The sequence below is a fragment of the Elephas maximus genome, chromosome 22, assembly GCF_024166365.1.
Source record: "Elephas maximus indicus isolate mEleMax1 chromosome 22, mEleMax1 primary haplotype, whole genome shotgun sequence".
Lineage (NCBI taxonomy): Eukaryota > Metazoa > Chordata > Mammalia > Proboscidea > Elephantidae > Elephas > Elephas maximus.
Genome location: NC_064840.1, coordinates 9,687,260 through 9,711,864, shown reverse-complemented (window position 1 = coordinate 9,711,864; position 24,605 = coordinate 9,687,260). Strand labels below are relative to the sequence as shown.

The window sequence follows — 24,605 nt, the reverse complement described above, 5'->3', positions numbered from 1 at the left end:
TTCAACAAACGGATGCAGCACTGGAAGTGCTCACTTGTCTATGCCAAGAACTTTGGAAGACAGCTACCTGGCCAGTCGACTGGAAGAGATCCATATTTATGCCTATTCCCAAGAAAGATAATTCAACCAAATGCAGAAATTATCGAACAGTATCATTAATATGACACACAAGTAAAATTTTGCTGAAGATCATTCAAAAGCAGCTGCCATAGTATACGAACAGGGAACTGCCAGAAATTCAAGCTGGATTCAGAAGAGGACTTGGAACCTGGATATCATTGCTGATGTCAGATGGATCCTGGCTGAAAGCAGAGAATACCAGAAAGATGTTTACCTGTGTTTTATCGACCATACAAAGGCATTTGACTGTGTGGATCATAACAAATTATGGACAATATTGTGAAGAATGGCAATTCCAGAACACTTATTTGTGCTCACAAGGAACCTGTACATAGATCAAGAGGCAGCCGTTGGAATAGAACAAGGGAATACCGCGTGATTTAAAGTCAGGAAAGGTGTGTGTCAGGGTTGTATCCTTTTACCATACCTATTCAATCTGTATGCTGAGCAAATAATCCGAGAAGCTGGACTATATGAAAAAGAATGGGGCATCAGGACTGAAGGAAGACTCATTAACAACCTGTGTTATGCAGATGACACAACCTTCCTTGCTCAAAGTGAAGAGGACTTGAAGCACTTACTGATGAAAATCAAAGACCACAGCCTTCAGTATGGATTACACCTCAACAACAAAAAAAAAAACCAAAAATCCCCATAACTGGACCAATAGGCAACATCATGATAAACGGACAAAAGATAAAGCTGTCAAAGGTTTCATTTTACTTGGATCCACAATCAATGCCCATGGAAGCAGCAGTCAAGAAATCAAACGACGCATTGCATTGGGCAAATCTGCAAAAGACCTCTTTAAAATGTTGAAGAGCAAAGATGTCACCTTGAAGACTAAGGTGCGCCTGACCCAAGCCATGGTGTTTTCAATTGCCTCATATGCATGCGAAAGCTGGATGATGAATAAGGAAGACTGAAGAAAAACTGATGCTTTTGGGTTGTGGTGTCGGCAAAGAATATTGAATATACCATGGACTGGCAAATTTTTTTTTTTTTTTGGCAAAAGAACAAACAAATCTGCCTTGGAAGAAGTACAACCAGAATGCTCCTTAGAAGCAAGGATGGTGAGATTACTTTGGACATGTTATCAGGAGGGATCAGTCCCTGGAGAAGGACATCACGCTTGGTAAAGTGGAAGGTCAGTGAAAAAGAGGATTGACACAGATGAACAAGATGGATTGACACAGTGGCTGCAACAATGGGCTCAAGCATAACAATGGCTGTGAGGACCAGGCAGTGTTTTGTTCTGTTGTACATACGGTCACTATGACTCAGAACCGACTCAACAGCACCTAACAACAACTCACTGGCACTGAGTACCGCAACCACCATCTCTACCTCAATCCAGAACATTTTCGTCCCTCCTAACAGAAACTTATATCCATTAGCAGTCACTACTCATTCCCTGCTCCTAGCCCCTGGCAACTGCTAATTTGTTTTCTTTCTCTGTGGATTTGCCTATTCTGCACATCTCATATAAACGGAATTATACACCTTTGATCTTTTGTGTCTGGCTTCTTTCACTCAGCATCATGTTTTCATGTTGTAGCATGTATCAGAACTTCGTTCTTTTTATTGGCTGAATAATATTCCATTGTATAGATATATACAGCACGTTTTACTTATCTATTCATCTGCTGATGGACACCTGCATTGTTTTTGCCTTTTAGCTACTGTGAATAGTGCTTCGATGACCATTTGTGTACACGTTTTTGATTGAACATCAGTTTTCAGGTCTCCTGGGTATGTATGTAGGAGTGCAGTAGCTGGGTCCTGTGGTAACTGTGTTTAACTTACTGAGGAGCACTCAGGTTCTCCCCTCCTTTGACAGCACACACTCCGACGCTCCTCTTCTGCCTGCACCGCTTTCCACTTGCCTCACCTGCAGATGCCACAGGGCAGGACCCATGTCATGTCCACCTCCATAGCCTTGCGGCGACTCATTGCCGGGAGGGAAAGGGGATCAGCGTGTGCCTTTGGCACTGATTTCACTGTGGGAGCAGAGGGCGTGCAGGGGCCGTGGAGGGTGGGAGCCTGAACTGAACTCTCTGGGGGAGCCCCTGGGAGGCCCAGGCAGAAAGACCCAGGGAATGGAGAGGACGGAGCCAGGATTCTGCCTGCGAGGATTCAGGAGGGCGGACGCTGAGAGCCCAGAGTTCAGGCTCCCTCTAAATAGAAGCCTGAGAAACTGCAGCTGGAGGCCATTTGGAGGGTCTGGCCAGGCGACCTGTGGCCTGAGAATTCCAAAATCTGAGTTCCCCAACCTTGGGACCAACTTACTCTGTTAGCCTCTGTCCTAGCTATTAAAGTCCTACTGTGTACTTGGCATGTGAGACCAAGAGCCAAGCTGGGTGGTTCACGCAGGGCACCCCTTCAGTGGCTGACAGGGGCTTAGGGAGCCTGACCCATTGTTCGCACACATGGCAGGTATGTTCCAGGAGCTGGGGCCACGGCAGCAAACAGGAAGACGAGGTAAGACCATGGTGACACAGGGCAACAAGTGACCTCAAGAGAGTCCCTTGGTCTGAGTCCCTGATCAGCTACCTGCTGGCTTTGAGACTCAGTTTTCCCATCTATGAAATGGGGCCAGGGACACCTCGTAAGGGTGATGCTGGGAGACAACAGAATGGCGTGGGAAAGGCACACAAACAGGGCTTGCCACACAGCAAACATTCTAGAAAGGCAGTTTCCACACTTCTATTACTCAGGAGGGAGGTCTGAGCCCCAGGGGGAACCCAGGGGAAGGAGTGACGGTTTTGCTAGGGTTTTGCTAGGGAATCTCAGAAGGCTTCACAGAGGTGTCGGCATGTGAGCTGGGGATGAAGAACTGACAAGTTCAGAGACAGTGCTTGGAAGGCATTTCTGCCAATGTCTTTTTTCAACTGGTCCCAAGCTTAGAGTGTCAGAGGTACAATATTACTCCATTAGACCCTAACACTAAGACTCCTGCTAAGGGCCAAGACCCCAGGCTTCTGCATCTGGATATTTACAGGCAGAAAGGAAAACGGGACATTGTCTAGAATCTGACGTCGGCTCCGAAACCAGCTGCTGTGAAGTCAGTTCCGAGTCATGGAGGCCCCACGTGTTGCAGAGTACAACTGCTCCACAGGGTTTTCTTGGCCATAATTTTTACGGAAGCAGCTTGTCAGGCCTTTCTTCTGCAGTGCTGCTGGGTAAGTTCGAACCACCAACCTGTAAGTTCACAGCTGATGACAAACCCCTTGTGCCACCCAGGCTCCGTTTTTGCCTATAAGCTTGCTTGTTTGAGTATTCTTTTCTTCATTCACCACACTTCTTAGGGGCCTAATGCCCGAGGCACAGCGGAGGTGCCGGGTGTCAGTAGTCAACAGCACAGACATGGTTTTGTTATGTAAACCAGACCCAGACTCAGGGCGACCCCACGCGTGTCAGTCTGTAACTGGGCTCCACAGCGTTTTCAACGGCTGGTTTTTTGGAAGTAGATCACCAGGCCTTTCTTCTGAGGTGTCTCTGGGTGGACCTGAATCGCCAACCTTTCAGTTAGCAGCCAAGCACTTAAAAGTTTGCACCCACTAGGGACTCTAATATCAGCTCAGGTATTCTTTAAGCCCCAGCTCATCTCTTCTCAGGATCTGTGGCTGAGCTAGTGCTGTGCACTCACTAACCCCTGCTTCCCTCTCCTCCTGGGCACACAGGTAGACTACATTTTCCAGCCCCCCTTGCAGCTAGGTGTGGCCACATGGCTGAGTTTTGGCTAAAGGGATGTGGGTGAAAGTGATAGGTGAACTTCCAGGCTTGGACTCTGTAAACCCCAGCAGGACCCTCCACGTTCTCTTCCTCTGATTGTTGGCTGGTTGTCAACATTCACTGTGACTCCAGATGTCACATGTTGCAGATGGCAGGACCTCCGTAGCCTGGGTCCCTGAGTGACTGCACGGAGCATCCCTTGTAACCTCCCCACCTTTCAAATATATTCAGCCTGAGATTTGAGGGCTCATCTGTTTCAGCGGCAGTGTCACCTTAACCCATCCCACCTCTAAAAGGATAAAGTCAAGATCCCTACCCGCCACCCCACTGAGGGTGTCCAAGTGGCTGCTGAAGATCCATAGCCCACTTGTCTGTCACGGACGTCCCACCCAACTGCGAAGACTCATCAGTACCTTTGGGGCCAAGGAGCTCGGGATGCCTCTTCCACGAAGCGTGCAGGTCTCGCCGAGGCTGCCCACTGGAGTCGAAGCTGGGGGCCTGCAGTCTGTCGTCTAGGCTGCGAGCCGCCTCAAACACAGGCACGGGGTCTGCAGAGGAAGAGAGGCGGGTAGGGTGATGAGGGCCCAGGTGCTGGGTCCCTCCATGGTGACCTAGCGGGGCATCCACAAGAGCCATCTGGGAGTCGCTCTGATGGTTCAGGGTTAACAACGTGGATTTTCTGCTTTAGGAGGGAGCAGCCTTCTCCCTGGGTGAGAGGTGTCCTGCCCAGCTAGGAATAATAATGATCACAATAATTATGGTAATGCAGGCAGTCCCTGGATTACGAATGAGCTCTCTTCCTAAGTCTGTCTTTAGGTCTAATTGTATGTAAGTCGCAACAGTTAGGTAGGATTTGCAGCTAACATCAGTTAGTCAAGTGTTTGTCTTAGTATACAGTGTACCTTCCTATGCATAAAAAAATTAAAAGAAACACTTCGAGATACACTAAAACACCTTTAACATAAAAATGCAGTAATAGGAACAAGAACGTTCTGTGTGCGTTGCAAAGTAGGGCCTATTTGTTATGAAGCGCTGTATGGACCTGAAATCTTTAATATAATAGGCTTTACGTAAGTAAATGGGCTATACTTAAGTTGGATGTTCATAACCTGGGGACTGCCTGTAACTGCATTTTCTGGGTCGTGTAAGTGGTTAACATGCTCAGCTGCTATTCGAAAGGTTGGTGGTTTGAGTCCACCCAGAGGCACCTTGGAAGAAAGGGCCTGGTGCTCTACTTCTAAAAAAATTAGACACTGAAAATCCTATGGAGCACAGTTCTACTCTGACACTTACGGGGTCACCAGGAGTTGGAATCAACTCGGTGGCAAATGGTTCTTTTTATGATGTCATCTGTGGCTGCCGTAAGAATGTGCCCTGCAGATCTCCAGCCACAGGAATCATGGCTGAGCAAGGATTCCAGCTGCCGCACTCTGACACCGTCACGCTGAGAACACCCTGTGCACAGCTGGGACACTAAGTCTGGTCAATTCCCGGAGACACGGGCTCCTCTGAGAAACGCCTTGGGCTTGAGGACTCCCCTGTGGCCTTGCCTGGCCTTCCTTGGACTGCACGCTTCCAGCAACCTTCCCTCCCTCTCCCTTTCCTTTGCGCTCACACCTCCTTAGTCCACGACTCTCCCAGCCCCCTGGCCCCTCCCCATTTCCTCTCACAGGCGTGTCCCTCACGGATAGCAGCCGCGCAGTATAAGCCTGACTTGGTGCCTGCTTCTGTGTGGACCAGACTAATACACCATCATCTGTGACACACGGCTGTCAATAAAATGGTGACTTTTCTGCATGTAAGATGCCTCCCAATCCCCCAATTGCTGTAAGCGAGCTGTGCAGGTCTCCCGGCCAGCCTGGAATCTCATTCCCTCTCCCACCCCTTCTCCACCATCTTCCTTCAGGTCTAGAGTTTAGCAACACTTCTTCTGGGAAGCTTTCCTTGACTCCCCACCTAGGGCAGGGACTAATAACACCTGGATAATTCCAAGGTTGGGGTGGCATTTTCCAGGTTACAAAGCCCCAGGAGACTGAGGTCCTACGACCTTCGTAGTTGGAGGCTGGCTTAGACCACTCATTTTCACAGATGAGGAAACTGAGGCTCAGACAGCCCAGCTAACTTGCTGAAGGATGGAGTTGAGACTCTGATACCACAAATGTTTGCTGCCCCAGTGATGTGGACATTCCCCCCACAGCAGTCACAGGAGGTGTCCGGGGTGCCCAGGGAAGCCCAGATCTCTTCGTCCCTGACCAAGGTGCCCATGGTCTGGTCCACAGTTCTTTCCAGTACGCTGAAGCCATCTCCTCCGTTCCTGGTACCTCTCTGGGAGCCTCCCTCCAGCATCTGCCTGGCTACTGCTCTCTGCTGAGGGCAGCAGGATGGACAGCATGGACTCTGGAGTCAGACACCCTGGGATGTGGTCTAATCCATACTTAATTCTCGGGATTGATGTGTGACCTTAAGAAGGGACTTGGGCTCTCTGTGCCTCTCCATACAAGTACCGACCTCATGGGGCTAGGACAAAGATCCACATTAAATGCCCAGCACAGCACCTGGCACTTGGTAAGCTCAGAACAAATGGGAGCCCTCATTGTTCCTGCCTCTCTGTGCTCTAGTCCCACTGGCCTTCTCTCAGGTCCTCCAATGCACCCACCCACTGCAGAGCCTATATACAGGCAGGAGACTCTGCCTGGAATACCCTTGCCTCCCTTACTCCTTCCAGCTAGTCACTGCTTATTCATCTTCCATATTGAAACCCCAATGCTACTTCTTCCAGGAAGCCTTCCTTGACTAGTCAGACCTTCGATATGAGCTCTCCCAGCTGCCTGCACCTTCTCTTTCCAGTATCCATCATAGTTACTACTTAAACTTATTTGCAAGTCCGCTGAATTAACACCCACTGGACTGCAAACTCCACAGGGAGCACTGGGAGGTATATGTTTTTTGCTCCCCCACTGGACCCACTGTGCTTAGCACGAAGTCTGGCACACAGTCTGACCCAATAAATATTTGCTGATGGAAGAAATGGGGCAGTGCCTGTACACAGGGCCTTCAGGTCTGGCTGGAACAAGGATGCTTGTCCATTTTCTCTTCTTCCACCTGTTTGTGTAGGTGGCGGGAGGCTTGGACAACGGGCGTTTGTGCCGAGGTAAGCAGGTGCGCGTGAACGCCGCCGCGTCTTTCCTCTGTCAGCACTCCCCCACGCCCCGTCATTAGGCAGGGCCTGCTCAGCGGGGTATGCCATTATGTCTCCCCGGGCTGATGTAATTATACATTGACATAATTAACCCAGCAAGCGCATTAGGCAGGCCAGCTAAAAATTCATCTATAATTATTTGTTGTGTGCATGCTAATGAGTCCATCTGCACTGCCTTTGTACAACATGAACAAATTAATTTACAAGTCTGGATTTTTTAATAAGTTCAAGGAAACGCTTCCTATTGTGTCCTGTTTTTTTAGAAAGGAATAAAGAAGCAATGAGCACTCGCCAGGGTCAGAGAAGTTAGATAAACATGGGAGGGGGCAGCTCTGGGCGGCACAGAGGGCTGGCCCTGGCTCCAAGGAGGAGGTGGGAAAGATCTGGCTCGTGGCTCAGGGGCCCTGATAAAGGATGTCATTCGCCCAGCTCATGCGGACCAGTATTGATGTTTCACTCTGCTCGGAGGCCCTGCAGGTCATTCCTTGCCGCCTTGTGTGCTCTGTCCTGGGGAAGCTGATTTCAGGTGGCCCCTGGAGAAGCTGGAGGGAATGGGGTTGGGTGGACACTTGATGTAAGTTCAGTGGGTTTCCAGGCTCTGTGTTTTCATCTGTGTTTGCTGGTGCAGGGTAGAACACAGTGATTAAGCTCACAGGCTCTAAGACCCGCTCTGCATCCAAATCCCATAGGGCTTTGAGCCTCAGTTTTCCCATCTATAAGGTGGGAAAGTTTAAGTGTTCCTACTTCCCAGGAAAGGAGTCTTAGTGGCACAATGGTTAAGCACTTGGCTGCTAATTGAAAGGTCAGTGGTCTGAACTCACCAGTGGCTCCACTAGAGAAAAGACTTGCTGATCTGCTCCCGTAAAGATTACAGCCTAGGAAATCCTATGGGGCAGTTTTACTGTCCTATAGGTTGCTAGGAGTCAAATCGACTCGACAGCATACAACAACAACCCTTCCCAGGAATTACTACTGGGAGGATTAAAAGTACCGAGAGAGGCAGTATGATTTAGAGGTTGTTGGTGTAGCTCAGACCTGTGATCAGGAGTTAGTTTTGACTCCAACAAGAGGTATGATCTTTGGGCAATTAACCTCTCAGAGCCTCTGCTTTCCCATCTGTGAAACGGGGCCACACGAGCAGGGTGTTGCAAAGGCTGGGTGAGAGAACGTTTATGGAGATGCGTACAGCTGGCGCACGGTGGGGCTTGCTAAGTGCTGGCTGCTGTTATTAACCTGAGGGGAGGCAGCACACCTGGTTCCCTGGCGTTCTGGGCACCAGCTGACCACATGGTCACTCTCTGTGGAGTCCTGGGAACAGGGTTTGGCCTCACATGGTCTCATCAATCCCAGGAGACCTGGAATCCAATAATCCTGCTGGGAACGCCACTTGAGATCCAAAGATTTCTGCTGAGAAAGTCGTGCTGGGAGGGACCTATCAGATCAGTTTGTCTAGGGCCCACCGCTCTCCCCCAGTGCACAGATGGGGGCAGGTGGGTCTGGTGACTTGCCTGGAATCGAACACCAAGTTGGTGACAGGGCTGAGATGGACCTGAGGGCCTCTTCCTCTCACACTATGCTGCCTTCTGGTTCCCCAGTTTGAGGGAGAAAGTGGGGGGTAAGTTTCAGGTGATTCAGACAAATTCAGGCTACAATTGAACCCTCACAGCCAATACCAGCACTTATCACGGGCCAGTGTTCTTCTCAGTACTTTACACTGATGATGATTCATTCCGTTTTCACCATGACATGATGAGGTAGGTACTGTTATTTCCCCCATTTTACAGATGGGAAAACTGAGGCAGAGGGAGGTGGAATCGTGCGTGTGGTGCAGCAGTGGAAGAGATGGAACCCGGGCAGGCTGGGTCCAACTGGCAAGATAAGGGAGGTCCTCGAGTGTCCCTGCAGGTTCTTAAGTGGGTGGGGGAGGAGCACATCATAGTCCCCTGGGGAACTTGTCAAACATCTTTGGGCCTCAGTCCACAAGGTTCTCATGTGGATAGTGTGTGTGTCACTTCCAGTCTTTTAGGGAAAAGCAGGTGGGGATTCTCTGTGCCACAGCTGTTCGACCTTCTTGGCCTTTCTCCCAGGCACTGATGTCCCCTGGCGGGTAGGAGTGGATCTGTGGCTTCTGCCACCCAGTTTTAATTTCCATTTCTGGTAAAAGGTCCGACTTAGCTTCCAACGGGGCTGTCAATCAATATTCCCACCTTCCCCTAGGAGGTCACCTGAGTCAGGCTGGCCAATCAGATCTCTACCTTGGGAACTTCAATCATGAGGTGGACATTACAGTCCCTCTGTTCAGCTATTGCTGGCAGTATCCTGTCCAGCCAGGTGGTCACACCATTCTCCCCAACTCCTTTTCTGCTTAATAATTTATCCAGAATTGGCTTCTGCTGTGTGACACTAAAGAACCCCAACTGATACACACACTGAACTGATTTTGACAAAAGGAGACTAAAGAAATCACTGGCCCAATCCATTCATTTCAAAGCTGCGTAAACACTGGGCCAAATAATAAAGGGATCGAGGAGAGAAGGCTTAGAAGAGAGTGAGGGGTAAGCGACCAGCTGAGGTGGCTTGTGAGGCCCAGCAGGCCAGCACACCCAGGGCTTTCCCAGACCATGTCACAGGTTTGGACGATGAAGGAAACTCAGGCGCTTACTCTGGCTTGACTTTCAGGACAGGCCTGTCCAGGAAACAGCCAGGAAAGACAAACCGCCACACTTGTCCTCAAGAAAGGATGAAGGAGGAAAGAGGCCAAAGGGTTTGTTGTGTTCACTGACATACAGTAGGTGCTTAATAAATGTCTGTTCAGTAACTGAGGCAAATGCTGTTATTATCCTCATTTTCTACAGAGGAAATGAAAGCCCAGAGAGGAGAGGCCATGTGCCCAAGGTCGCCCAGCTCAGAAGTGGTAGAGGTGGGATTTGAACCCAGGGCTGCGTGACCCTGCAGTGAGCCAAGTTGCCTTGAGGTGCAGTCAGCTTGCTGTGTGGCCTTGGGCAATGTGCTGACACCCCCACCTGCATCTTCATGTGAAGTCTGTGCAGTGTGAAGCTGGCACATTCCAGGGTGATTAGCCTGAGTCAGGCTGAGCTCGCTGGGGAACCTATGAGTCCAGGTGTCTGCTTTACCGGTGCTGAGTAATACACTGGTGAATGAGGTGGACAAGAGCCCTGACCTCCTACACCCGGCATCCCAGTGCAGGCGACAGATGCCACTCATTCACAAATGTGCTTAGTGGGACTAGGGAGAATGTTTCTATTAATGAACAGCCCAGGGCAGCGGGACCCACCTTGGTGAAGGGGACAGGGATTGCCTCTCTGAGCAGGTAAGAGGACACGAGATCTGCAGGAAGAGAGTTTCAGGCAGAGGGAACAGCTTGTGCAAAGGGCCGGCAGCTGGAAGGAATGTCTGGCATCCAAGGAACTGACACCAAGGCCAGGTGGCTGACTGGAGAGTTCAGGGGAGTAGGGAGATGAAGGTGGATTAGCGGTGGGCAGGCCACAAAGCACCTCAGTTGACACATTGATGGGGATAGGATTTCTCCCAAGGGCACTGGGAAGTGACGTTTGGTTTTTTTCAAGCTGCAGCACACAAAATGGACTATAGAGGGAGCCAGAGAGAGTAATGCAATAATCCAGGTAACTGAGGATGTTAGTTGGATGAGGACAGTGCAGTGTTGGTGGGGAGAAGTACTCAGATTCAAGAAACAGACGGGAAGAAGAACTGATGAGATGTGGTAATGGACTGGATATAAACTGCAAGGAGGCAGGACCTGAGGAGCTGCCAAGTCTCCAAGTCTCACAGGAAGAGGTCCTCACTCAAGTCTAACCTACTTCCTTCCTGCAGCCCCATTTCAGCTGCCTTCCAGGGAGACAAGCCTGTTCCATAAGAGAAAGCAGCAGGTCCTGGGGTCTGATTCCCTGCATTTTCATCCTCTCTAGCTCCCAAGGAACTGGGCTGTGGGTTGAGTTGGGTCCCTGTTCTAAAATGCACACAGCAGTGATTATGATTTACGTCCCAAGGCGTTTTCCATTCTTTATTTCCGCCTTCTCTTCTGCACACAGCGCTGAGTCCCCAGATTTTACGGCATACTGGTAGACTCATTTCTTCCCGCCTCCCCCATGTGGGAGAAATCCATGGAGCCCTGAGAGCTTACCCTGGACCACTGTTGCTGGGTATTCAGTTAGGGAAGACAAAATTACTAGCAACCAGACAACCAGAGGATTCTGCTAAATTATGCAAAGGTAAAATCTTTGGCCCACACAGCTGCCAAACCCAAGGGATCCCAACTTACTTTGTGCAACGGTATTATTCAAACCATCAGCTCAATGTCACTGGCTACTCTCACAAACACAAACTGTGAGACAGAGAAATGACAAGAAATCTTTAAAATGTTTGGATGAGCTCTCTCTGAGAACCTGACAGTCGTGGGGTCTGGATAGCTTGTGTTCATGCCTGAGTCCTCCCTTCATCCCCCGGGGCCCGGCACTGACCTTTCATGTAGTAGGTGCTCAATACACATGGGTTACTTAAAATGTGTGATAAAAGACAAAATCATTGGGAGTCTGGGTGACAGGGCAGGACACCAGGGGGTCCCAGCATTTTCTGTGGGAGCGTCTCTGTAGTTGGCAGAATACTGGCCCCCAAAGTTGTCCATGTCCTAATCCTCAAAACCTGTGAATATGTGACGTTACAAGCAAAGAGGAATTAAGATTGCAGATGGAAGAGGGTCAGAGTCAGAGAAAGATGGACGATGTTACGTGGCTAGCTTTGAAGACAGAGGAAGGGTCCATGAGCTGAGGAACGCAGGTGGTCTCTAGGAGCTGGAAAAGGCAAGGCAACAGATTCTCCCCTAAGACCCTCCAGAAGGAATGCAGCCCTGCCAACACCCCGATTTTAGCCCAGTGAGACCCATTTTGGATTGCCTACCTCCAGAGTTGGAACATAATACAACTGTGTTGTTTTAAAGCCACTAAGTTTGTGGTCATCTGTTACAGCAGCAATAGCAAACTCATACAGTCTCCACTGCAGTGATTTATTGTCGATACATTTTTATCGAGCACCTACTATGTGTTAGACACCATTTCTTCAGTTGCCAAATATTTCCTGAGCATCTGTTGTGTGCCAGGGAAGGTTCCGGACCTTTCCTCATAGGGCTGACATTCTAGAGGGGAAAGATGGACAAAGGACAAATAAACCAAGGGCAGTGTGAGGGGCTGAGAAGAAAAATATGGCAGGATCAGGCTGGTGTGTGTGAGTGTGTGGAATGCTGATGTCTGAGGCAGGGTGGTCAGGGAAGACCTCTCTGAGGTGGTGACATTTGAGCAGAGATCTGAAGGAGATAAGGGAGCCAGCTGGGAGATAAGGGAGAATATTCTAGACACAAGAAACACCAGGAGAAACAGTTCACATGAGACCAAGGAAGGGCGGCTGACCACCCCCACAACCCATCTCAACATTACCATCCCCCCCATACAACCTCATTTGACCTTCATTATCACTGGGCTATTTTACAGATGAGGATGTAGGGCTCAGAGAGGCTAGTGATGCCCAGGTGACTCCTTTCCGGGCAGGTTTCACCTCCCCTCGCTGTAGGCTGGTCTGGGTCCTGTGGCTGAGAATGTTACCTGGGTTCAGAGTGGGCTCTGGCCCTCCAAGCACAAGCTTCTGGTCTTCACCCCCGAAACAATAGCAACTATTCATCTTGGAGCAGATGGGGCCCCATACCTGTGAGGCTGGGGCATGAAGCAGACGAGACCCCCAACCCAGCATTTGGAGCCCAGAACTCAAGTGGACTCACTCTTCTTGGCTATCTGTAATGCGTCAGGCACCGTGCTTGCATTTCTATTTCGCTACAGATCAAAAGATCTACAAGGTAACTGCAGCTATTACTCCCTGTTCTGGGGTTAACTGTGTCCCCCAAAAGACATTTTCAAGTCCTAACCCTGCTACCTATGAATGTGGCCTTACTTGGAAACAGGGTCTTTGCAGATGTGATTAAGTTAAGATGAGGTCATATTGATTTAGAAAACCCACTGCTGTTGAGTCGATTCTGACTTATAGCGATCCTATAGTACAGAGGAGAACTGCCCCATAGAGTTTCCAAGGAGTGCCTGGTGGATTGGAACTGCCAACCTTTTGGTTAACAGACATAGCTCTTAACCACTACGCCACCAGGGTTTCCTATTGCTGTGCCCGAATCCAATGACTAGGTCCTTATAAGAAGAGGAACATCTGGACACAGAGACGCACTGGGGGAGAAGGCCATGTGAAGACAGAGGCAGAGACTGGAGTGAGGCGTCTACAAGCCAATGAACGTCAAGGACTGTCAGCAACCATCTGAGGTTTAGGATAAGGTGGGGAAGGATCATCCCTAGAGCCTTCAGAGGGAGCTTGTCTCACTGACACCGAGATTTCAGAATCCCACTCCCAGAACTGTGAGAGAATAACCTTCTGTTGTTTTAAGGGTCTGCTTTGGGGTAATTTGTTATAGCACCCTAGGAAACAAAAATACTCCCATTTTTCAGATGAGAAAACTGGGGCCCAGCAAAGGGAAACCACTTGCTCAAGGTCACTGAGCTGGAAAAACAGAGCTGGGATTCCAACCCAGGCCTCTCCCCCATGCCAGTGTGGTCCAAATGCCAGTCACTGGGGTGCTCACTCCACACCTTCTGCTGTATCCACAAGCCGCTGAAAGATGACCGATTTGATATTTGTCCTTATGTGACTCAATTTGATGTTTTACTTAAATATATTTTAATAGAAATTTTGCTACATTATTGTAAATAAAAAATTAGGATCCTGTATCATAAATAGAAGATGACTTAACCATAAAAACAAAGAAAAACCAAATAAGAAAATTGATGGTATTAAATTCTGCTTGGACCGTGTTGCCTGCCCCAGACCTGGAGCCTAAGGCTGGCCCTCTCTTGGTTAAAACAGGAGATTCACAGGTGTAATATATGTTTAAGACACTCCAGTACCCAACTCAGACTGCACCTGGAAGGAAGCAGAAAGGCAACGTCTGTCATGCAACGCATTCAGTGTCAGCGTCCAGTACACCTCCGCCACTCCCCAGGCCAGGCGACCCAACCTGGGGAAATGCTGGCCCTCACAAAGCTTCTGACCTCCAAAGCCCCTGCTCCCTTCCAGTGCCCAGCAAGCCTCATATCCTGGAGTCAGGAGAAGTGACAGAACAATCCGGCAACTCCTGACTGGAGCCCAGGAGCCCAAGCTTATGCCAGGCTCAGCACTTCCACCAGAAATCTTTCAGGCTGCCCGGGGCTACGCACTCCCCCGCCCAAAGACGGGAGCTGGACCTGCTTTCTCCCCACTTCACTTCTGCAGTATACACACAGTGGATATACAGACGAGGGTAGTGTAAGCAGGAATCAAACGGCCTTAGATACGGATGGAATTAAAAAAAAAAAAACCCAAAACAGGGGCCCCAAATCAGAAGCATTTTAACACAACAAAACTTTTTGATTAGTTGAGCACATTGTCAGTAGCAGAAGATCAAATACGAACCCCCCAAGGTGGTGGGTCCTGACGGGCAAGTGGGGGCGGAGGACATCATAGGGAAACGGAACTGCCTTTGTCCTACACCCGTCAACCTGTGCTTCACGCATAAGCTGCTTAATAAAATGACTAAATCATTTTGGTTACACTGGACCGGAACCCCTAGAGAATACTGCCAAAGGGCTTATCATAGTTTAATACCACAGCAGGTTTTCCAAAGGCACAGTGGGGAAATGGGTTCACCATCATCTATTTGGGGAAATGGGTTCACCATCAACTATTCCACCTTCCACCACTAGCTAATGCTGTTGGCGTTTCTTTTCTTTTTTTTTGAAGCATCTATGGGGTTGTGCGTAGGAGGGGGGTTGTTGGGGAATCTAGGAAAAGCTGTCTCAATCCTCCCACTGTGTCCATCTGAAGGGAAGTGGCATTTGGAGCTTTTTAAGGAAAGCCAGAGCCGGAAAGGCTGTCCGAGAGGCTGTTTAGAAACACATATATGCAGAAGTATGCATGCGCCCCTCCAAAATATCCCGAGACAGAAGCCTTCTCCCATCTGGGCCCCAGCTCCGGGCGCCTGCGTGGGTGGGAGGCTCAGGCTATTGACGATGGCAGCGAGACTAACTTTGATCCTTTAATCTTAACTTTTTGACAGCAGATGGAGTGTGAAACCCTTATACGCAGCCGTGAGCCATGTGTCCACCCACCTCTTTCTTCCCTCCATTGCCAGGGCCTGCTGCTTCGGAGGGCCTCCTGGCTTAGCAGGGACAGAGTGGCTGGGAATGAGGGTCTTACTTCTTGACATTGAGTGGTGTTGATAATAATAATAACAACAAAAACAACAGTAGAAATAGCAACGATAATGACAGCAGCAGCATTGCTTACTGGGCATTTACCAAGTGCCAGATATTCTGCTAAGGACTGTATACGCTTCACTTCATTTAATCGTCCCAGTCATGGTGGGGGGTGAGGATGCTTCTCCAGCGGGGGAGGTCTGAAGACAGATACAGTCAGAGAGTTAGGACTTGAACTTGTGTCCACTGTAATAAAGTTCCCATATACTGAGCTGGACAGAAAGCTCTATAAGGGGCAGGGACAGTGTTTGTTCTGCTCATCATTGTACCTCTGGTGCTGAGCAGGCTGCCTGGCCAACAGTAGGTGCTCACCAGCTGTTGAATGAATCGCATGGGGCAATTACTCTGGCAGGCACCATGCTAAGTGTCCTCCACTTACTCACTGAACCCAACAGCCCTATAATTAGGTGAGTTCTTTATTCATATTTTACACATTAGGAAACTAAGGCTCAGAGAAGATGCAAAATAGCAGAATGGAATTGGCCCAGCTTCCTTACAGGGTCCTTCAGCCTAGAGTCTACTCCTCCTTCCTTTACCCCCTAGTGTTCCTCCTGATATCTCCCTGTTCCCCAAGTTTTTAACTGTGTGACTGTTACCCTCAATAAAATTACCCATCATGAAGTCCGATCCTTTGGGGCCCTGGGCTAGAAAGACTGGGGATATGGATTCGGGCTCTACCACCTCTCTGCTGTGTGACCTTGGGCAAGTGGCTTGACCTCTCTGAGCCTGCACAGTGGAGCAGAATGACAGTGATTACCTTCAAGGGGGTTGTGGGGATTGGTGAACTCATGTCTGTGGGGGGCTGAGAGCACTGTCCAACACCCAGGCAGCACCCCAGATCAGCCCCCTTTAAAACCCTCTCCAAATGCCGCCTTCTCCAAGGCACCTCCTCCAAGGCCCATGGCCTGTCCCTCCTTTGAATCTGCTTCCTGTTCTGGTTGTCTGGCTTTGGGTCATGCCCTACTGGACTTGACAGCTCTGGGGGCAGGGTTGGACTCAAAATCAAGTTCCCATGGAGCTTGGCACATAGTAGGTGTTCAGAGATTGAGGCCATAAGAAGCTACAGCTGAAAAGCCTGTCCTCCTTTCTGAAAGGAAACAGCCATGTACTGAGCACCTACTGGGTACCAGCACCACTCTGAACATTCGTTTAATGCTCTCTCCAAGGAGTAGTAAAATTTAGACAGGGGCTGGGGGAAAGGCACCCTGGGCAGGGGAAAAGGCATGGGCAAAAGTGTGGCAGGAAACGGGGCGAGATGCTGCCTTCTTATGTTAACTACTATCTTTGGAAAAATCTGACATCATTAAGCCTCATTAGCTTTAACCCTTTTATGGGTTAAATACTGTTTCAATTTATTCTTTGGTGTTTCCTCTGATCCCTACAGGACCAGCTGAACAGAGGCATATGCAAAGGGAGGGGGAGAAGGTAAGCACAGGGAGAGAGAAGTTTATAATTATACTAAAAACCAAACGCACTGCCGACTCATAGCAGCCCTGTAAGGACAGAATAGAACTGCCCCATAGGGTTTCCAAGGAGCACCTGGTGGACTCGAACTGCCGACCTTTTGGTTAGCAGCCAGATCTCTTAACCACAACGCCACCAAACTCCATTATTTCCTGTTTCTGTGAAGGCATCTTGTCCACTAGATGGCGCTAGAGCAACCTGGCTAGTCATTAGGGACAAAATCATAGATACTTCTACCACTACTTCTATCAACGTATATTCCAGACAGTTCAAAGATTTAAAAAAAAAAAAAAATTAAGATCACAAAAGGATTCGAAAAAACTATAACCTTGAGGTAAAAAAGGGTTTTAAAATATGACGTGAAACCCAGAAGTCATAAAGCAAAGCACTGATAAAATTCCCTTCCTTCTGCAAATATTTTTTTGAATGTCTGTTATGTGCTATATATAAGAGACATCATAAACAAAGCTAAAAAACAAAAGGCAAATTAGGAGACACAATATGAAACATGTATACCAGGATGTCCCTAATATACAAAGAGTATCTACAAATCAATACATAATCCGTCTCTGATGGAAAAATGGGTTAAGGACACAAACCAAAAATTTACCAAAAAAAAAAAAAAAATTACGAAGAATTCATAACATGTGAAAACATATTTAGTGTAACTAATAAAGGAGTAACCAATTTAGTGTAACTAATAAAGGAGTGCAAAATACATCAGCAAGGAGAAAAAAATTCTTATTCCTTCTGACCACTGATCCTGGGTTTGTGATCCACACATGGCTATGATATATATCTTCCTTGCCAAGTTTTCTTCTTCATCCTCAGACCTAGAGTACAGCACCAATAAGCTGTGTGGTCCTAAGCATCCTAAATGCCTAATGTCAGAGAGGGTGTTCAGTAAATTACAATCCAGTCACACAACGGACTATTAGAAGTGACAAACCAAAGTGTCTCAGGATTAGTAATCAGACAAGGGAATCGAGATGCCCACGCCAGGTGAAAGAAAGCAGGATTCAGACTGGCACACGCAGAATGAACAACTGTTTTAAAGAAGTACTTACGAAAAAGACGAGAAAGAAAAACACCGAAATCATAATAATGCTTTTCTAGTAGTTTTTCCTTCCTACTTCTCTGTTTTCTCCAAATTTCCAACAGTATGCATATACTACTTTTATAATTGGGGAAAAAATTAAAAACCTGAAACATTGTAAGGCATTTTCCTAGTCCACAGACTCAGTAATCTGTTGCCTACACCCCTATGCCCTTGACCCCCCCAAATCTTGCACCATCAATAGTAGATATTTGTGACTCTCGTAACTTTTGCGCCCAGAGCCCGATGCCAGCTTTGTAAGGACCTGCCGATTATTAAACCCTGCTAAATGCTTTCATGCACAGCACATCAAATTCTCATGTCGGCGGACAAGTAGGTTCTATTATTATCCTTCTTCTAAAGACACAGAAATGGGAGCTCAGAGAAGTTAATATCCTACCCAAGGTCACACAGCTCAAAACCATCACGGTGAGAACCCCCCCACCCGCCCAGGGGTGTCTGACGCTGCCATCAAAATGCCTAACCACCCTGCCGACCAGCCTCGCTTCCAGAAAGGAAGTCAGGAGAGAAACATCTGCCAACGTCTGATTTTTCAGAATCACAGTAAAGCAGAAAATACATTTTGGGGCACTCACCTCTCCCCTTCTCATCTCCTCAGCGATGTTCGTTCGTCTGCCTGCCCTCTTACTTGCTCTTTCCTTGTTTTTGGTTTTTTCGTTTTAACTAATCACTCATTTAACAGGTTAGCTTTCTAAGCTTGGGTCAGTACCTAGTGGCTTGATGAGCATGATAAAGAAATCAGCCGTCACCGATACAGAAGTCAGAGAGGCTTAAATCAAATCATCCTCGACAACAATGACATTAATTATGCTTTTAACACGTTTTACTGCTTTTTTTCTCACTTCACGCCACATCTGTGTGAACAATATCCAAAAGATTTACGGTTTTCTTTCGTAATTACAGACATACAGGCTGCACACTTATCAAAATACTTGCTGAGCAATCACGCTCTATCGCTTTCTCCGCCAAAGATTTGTGTTGGCAGCAGTCATTCAGAACAAAAATGTTGAATCAGGACTTGTGTGGCTTCCGAGCGGTCGGTGGGGGGGTGGTGGTGCTTCGACAAATAATTTGCCTGTCAAGAAATATAAAAACAGGAGAGCGCACGTCCCAGCAAATTTTGCAGGAGTATTATTTTTACAGAGGGGGCTGGGGCTGGGGAGGAGGGCAGTGAGCGGGGAAGCTCAGAGCACCAAAAACACATCTGACATTTAGTTCTTGTGTTTGAGGATAAAATTTAATGAGAACAAAAATATGTCTTCCCAATTCCCCTAAGAAATCATTAAAACATTTTGTTATTCTTAAATGTCTCAAGAATGAATTAGAGGCCCTAAAGGGGCTGTTCGTATGGTGCGTCTCCATCAGTTAAGGCTCCTCATTCTCCGGCTCGGTGACAGCTGGGGACCACTCCCCAACCCCTGCATTTTCTGGGGAGGAGAGCTGGGAAGTCAGATGCCTGGAGTCAGCACCAGGCTTGGAAAGATCTCCCCGCTCCCAGGCTTTAGGGAGAGGGGGAAGAGGGCATACGGACCCTCTGGAAAGTTCCATGCCAATCTGGGAGCTCTCATGGCCCTTCGCTGGCACTGTGGTCCCAGCCCTGTGACTGTGTTTTAACAGCCCTGGCTCTAGGAAGATGAGTGTCTCAGACTGAGTCCCAGAAAGGATGCCCCTTTTCCAAGTGGGAGCTGTAAGCCTCTCCTCACTGTTTCCCCTTGGTCTGTCTCCCCACCTTCAAGCACTAGACTTGGTGGTGCTCTTCTGGGTTTGTGATGGCACGTGATTTGAGTGATGACCGGGCCACCTCCACCTCCAGAATACAAGCTCCCAGACAGCTGGGCCTGAGTCTGCATCTGTGGGCTCACAGTTAAGTTCCCAGTGTCTAGCAAGTACCAGGCACACAGCAGGCACTCAACAATTGCCGCCTGAATAAATGCGCGTGTGACAGGCAAAGGGCTCTAGCTGAAAAAGTATCTCTTTGCTCAGATGATTCCTCCTCCCCTTTTCTGTATCTGAGTCTTATCTCTAATTTATAAAAACACATAATTATTTGGTGTCTACTGTGCACCAGGAAACCCTGGTGGCATAGTGGTTAAGTGCTATGGCTGCTAATCAAAAGGTTGGCAGTTTGAATCCATCAACCGTTCCTTGGAAACTCTATGGGGCAGCTCTACTCTGTCCTATAGGGTCGCTACGAGTTTGGAATTGACTCGACAGCCGTGGGTTGGGTTTGTTGTTTACTGTGTGCCGAGGGAGCCTGGGTGGCACAAACGGTTTGCAATCAGCTGATAATTGAAAGGTTGGTGTTCGAACCCACCCAGCATCTCTGAAGAAGAAAGGCCTGGCGGTCTGCTTTTATACAGATTACAGACAAGAAAACCCTAAAGAACAGTCCTACTTTGTAACACAGGGGGATGCCATGAGTCGGGGGGCAGCTCCATGGCAGCTAACAACAACAACCGTGTACTGGGTTCTAAAGACACAGATTTAGTAAGACTCAGTCCCAGGCTTGGAGGATTTTACATCTCCTGGGGAATCCAGACACATACATGACAATGATGAGAGTAGCTAATAGTAAGCATCTACCATGTGCCATGTACTGTGCTGAAGGAGCGATTTTAGCTCCTTAAAGACACCCAAAACCACATGAAGGAGGTTCTAGTATTACTCCCAATTTATAGACAGACAGGGGCTCAGGAGGGCGAAGTAATTTGTTTGCAGTCACCAAGTAAGTGGTTTGTCAGAAATTGAACCTGGGTCTGGCCCCAAAGCCTGGAAACACAAGCCCTCTCAGTCCTGCCCCTGGTGCTCCAGGTGTGGTGCTCCAGGGCTCAGTGGAGGGCATGGGAGTGAGGGACTGTGGGAGGAATGTCTGGGGTTTGTACTGGCTCACTCTCCAATGTCGTTTGTTGCTGAGATGGTAGGACCCAAGGATTGAAATGGTGGGAAGTAAGAAGTGTGTATTTTTCCAAATGTGACTCACAGATACCACTGATTAGAGTGGTAACATTATCAGGAAAAATGGTACGCCTCAGAGTGTGGTCCCGGGTGAGAGTGTCAATGACCTGCACTGCAGACACAGGGCCCATCTCATGCAATGGAGCTGTGTCCTTGCAGGGACAGAGCCCGGGGGGCTGTGCTGCCAGCTCCAGCCAGGTCCCCACCCCCAAAGCATCCCTCATCGAAAAAACACATGCTGAGCTCCTGCGAGTACAGGGCCAGGGCAAGCAGGAGGTGGTGGCAAGAAACCTCTGTAATGGCTGAATGGTGACCCCAGAAAGACATGTCCATGTCCTAAGTCTCAGAAGCTGGGAGTGTGACCTTATTTTGAAAAAGGTTCTTTGCAGATGTAATTAAGTTAAGGATCATCTTGGATTATCCGAGTGGGCCCTAAATCCAGTGACAAATAAGAGAATGGCAAAGGGAGATTTGAGACAGCGACACAGAAGGGAAGGCCACGTGAAGATGCAGGTGGAGACTGGAGAGATGTGGCCGTAAGCCAAGGAATGCTGGGAGCTACCAGAAGCTGGAAGAGGCAAGGAAGGATTCTCTTCTAGAGCTCCTGGGGGGACTGCAGCCCCGCTGGCACCCTGCTTCCAGACTTCTGGCCTCCAGAACGTAAAGAATAAACTTCTGTTGTTTTAAGCCTGGCTGGGGGTCATTTATTATAGCAGCACAGGAAACTCATCCAGCCTCCCACGTGTAGCTGGGCTGTGACATGGAGCAGGTACTCGGGAATATTTGTGACTGAGCCAAGACCTGAGCTGTGAGGCCCTGAGCATTGGACTCAACCTCTCTGGGCTGTGGCACAGGGACTGGTCAGGCCTGTGCCCAAGGGACTTGTTACAAATAGGGCTTCCATATCAGGCCAGCACTTTTCAAACTGTAAAGTGCTTGTGAATCTCCTGGGGGAGCTTGTTCAGATGCAGATTCCCATTTAGTGGGCCTGAGGCAGGGCCTGAGATTCTGCATTTCTAACCAGCTCCCAGATGAGGCTGACGCTGCTGGTCCATGGACCACACGTTCTGTAGCAATAAGCTAGAAGACTCCCTGCTTGCTCAGCCCATGAGCTTTTCAGAGGGGACACTGCAGCTCACTATTGCTCTATGAGTTTCCTAGGGCTGCCTTAACAGAGTGCCACAAACCAGGTGGCTTACAACAACTGTTCTGGAAGCCAGAAGTCCAAATTCAGGGCACTGGCAGCCTCTGTCTCCCAGCTTCTGGTGGCCCTAGGCATTCCCTGGCTGTGGCTGCAGCATGCCCATCTCTGCCTCCGTCCTTATATGGCATCTTTCCTGCCTCTCTGTGAATCCTCTCCTCTTCTTATAAGGACACCACTCATCATCGGTTTTAGGGCCCACCTTCAATCCAGACTGATTTCATCTCAAAATCCATGACACCAGTTATGCCCATCAAGTCCCTATTTCCATATAAGGTCCCATTCTGAGGTTCTGGTCAGACATGAATTTTGGGTGGACACTATTCAACCCTTTACAGTCGCCCAAGGTAAGGGAATAAGGGACTTTCCCACCCCAAATACAAAGATCCCATGAGTGACCTTTACATCAAATACAAAGGTTTTCCAGGGCTTAGACTTCACAGTTGCAGGGCTTGGGGTGGGGTCTCATTTCCTTCTTCTTGGATACCCAGTCCCTAGCCATCCCCTACAGCACTGATCCCGGTAGCAGTGGGGGTGGGGGTGGGTGGGGAGGGGGCAGGACTGGGTGTGAGGCCTGGATGGAGGGAGTTAGCCCAGTAGACGCTCCACTAGTTTCTCCAACGTTAAGCAAATCGCTCCATCTTTGGCAGACTGGGGAACTTTTGACAGAAGTTGACATACCTATATAACCACAGTGTACAGCTGGATGTTCTCAAACTGATCACACCCATGGAACCCACACTCAGATCAAGAAGCAGCATCCCCCCCTGATGTCCCTCCCAGGAACTAGTGCTCTCCGCAAGGGAAACTCCCAGCTTGACTTTTTTTTGATTTACTTTGTTGTTGTTGTTGTTGAGAATATACACAACAAAACATACACCAATTCAACCATTTCTACGTGTACAATTCAGTGACGCTGAATACGTTCTTCGAGTTGTGCGACCATTCTCACTTTCGTTTTCTGAGTTGTTCCTCCCTACTGAACACAAACTCACTGGCCCCTAAGGTTCTTATCTAATCTTTTGAGTTGCTGTTGTCACTTTGATCCCATATAGATCTTAAAGGAGCACAATGCTCAAGGCAGACATTTTTTACTAGTTAAGCTAAACTATTGTTTGGTATTAAGAAGGCTTCGGGGCATATTTCTGGCTTAAGGTTTAAAGATTATCTCAGGGTAATAGTTTCAGGGCTTCGCCCAACCCACATGGCTTCATAAAGTCTGAAGTCCATAAGAATTTGAAATTGTCTTCTGCATCTTCCTCCTTTTGATCAGGGTTCTTCTACAGAACCTTTGATCAAAATGTTTGGTAATGGTAGCCAGGCACCATCTAGTTCTTCTGGTCTCATGGTAAAGGCTGCAGTTAGTTGTTCATAGAGACATTTAGACACACATTCCAAATCCTCCTATCCCTGACTCTCCTTCCTCTGTTGCTCCAGGTGAGTTGAGACCAATTGCTGTGCCTTGGAGTACCGTTCGCAAGCTTTTAAGACCCCATATAATAAACTAGGAGGTAGAACAGAAATGCTAACCATGTCATCAGGCCAATTAACCGGGATGTTCCGTAAAACCATGACCCTAGACCTCCAAACCAAGGAACCAAATCCCATGAGGTTTTTGGTTGTAAATAAGCAGTCTCAGCAGCTCCTCTTTTTTCTCCGTATGGTTTTCAATGGCTGATCTTTTGGGATGGAAGTAGATCACAGGACTTTCTTCCCCTGTCTTGACTTCTAACAGCACAGGTTAATTTTTCTTTAATTGAGGTGAAATCCACAAAACATAAAATTAGGCATTTTAAAGTCAACAACTCAGTGGCATTTAGTACAGGCACAATGTTGTGCAACTGCCACCTCTATTGAAATGTCCCAGAACATTTTCGTCCCCCCAAAAGTAAACCCGAAACCCATTAAAGTAGTAACTCCTCATTCCCCGCTTCCCTCCAGCTCCTGGCCACTACCAACGTGCTTTCTGTGTCTATAGGTGATTTGCCTGTTCTGACACTGCGTATAAATGAAATCCTACAATATGTGGCCTTTCGTGTCTGGCTTCTTTCACTCGGCGTAATGTTTTTGTGGTTCCTCCATGTTGTAGCAAGTATCAGAACTTTATTCCTTCCTATGGCGGAATAATATTCTCTCGTATGGATAGATCACTTTTTGTTTATCCATTTGTCCATCGATGGACACTTGGATTGTGTCTACCTTTTGGCTATTGTAAATACTGCTAACATTAATTTTTGCCCGTTTTGTATTTGAAAGAACTGGAATTATGAAGTTTGTGCTCTTTTATGACTGGCTTTTGTTCAATCAAGTTTTTGAAGTTGGCTGAGCTATTTGACGTGGAGAACATTTGAGTTCTTTCCTCAATGCCATCTGGTGGTAGAGAGCACTAGGTACCTTCCACCCTTTGTGGCAGTGGATGGGGGTCTTGGCAGGCAAGGT

At 48.2% G+C, this 24,605-nt stretch overlaps 1 protein-coding gene across 7 annotated transcripts in view; it reads right to left on the bottom strand.

Moving 5' to 3' along the window:
* CUX2 (cut like homeobox 2) overlaps positions 1-24,605 on the bottom strand; it is a 276,654-nt gene that overhangs the window by 37,350 nt on the left and 214,699 nt on the right. For all 7 annotated transcript variants that reach the window (XR_007514987.1, XM_049866783.1, XM_049866784.1 and 4 more), the window contains exon 5: positions 4,269-4,403. Coding sequence is in view for 6 of the 7 variants with exons in the window: in XM_049866783.1 (XP_049722740.1) it covers positions 4,269-4,403 (135 nt within the window). In the remaining variant the exon portion in view is untranslated. The remainder of the gene's footprint in view (positions 1-4,268; positions 4,404-24,605) is intronic.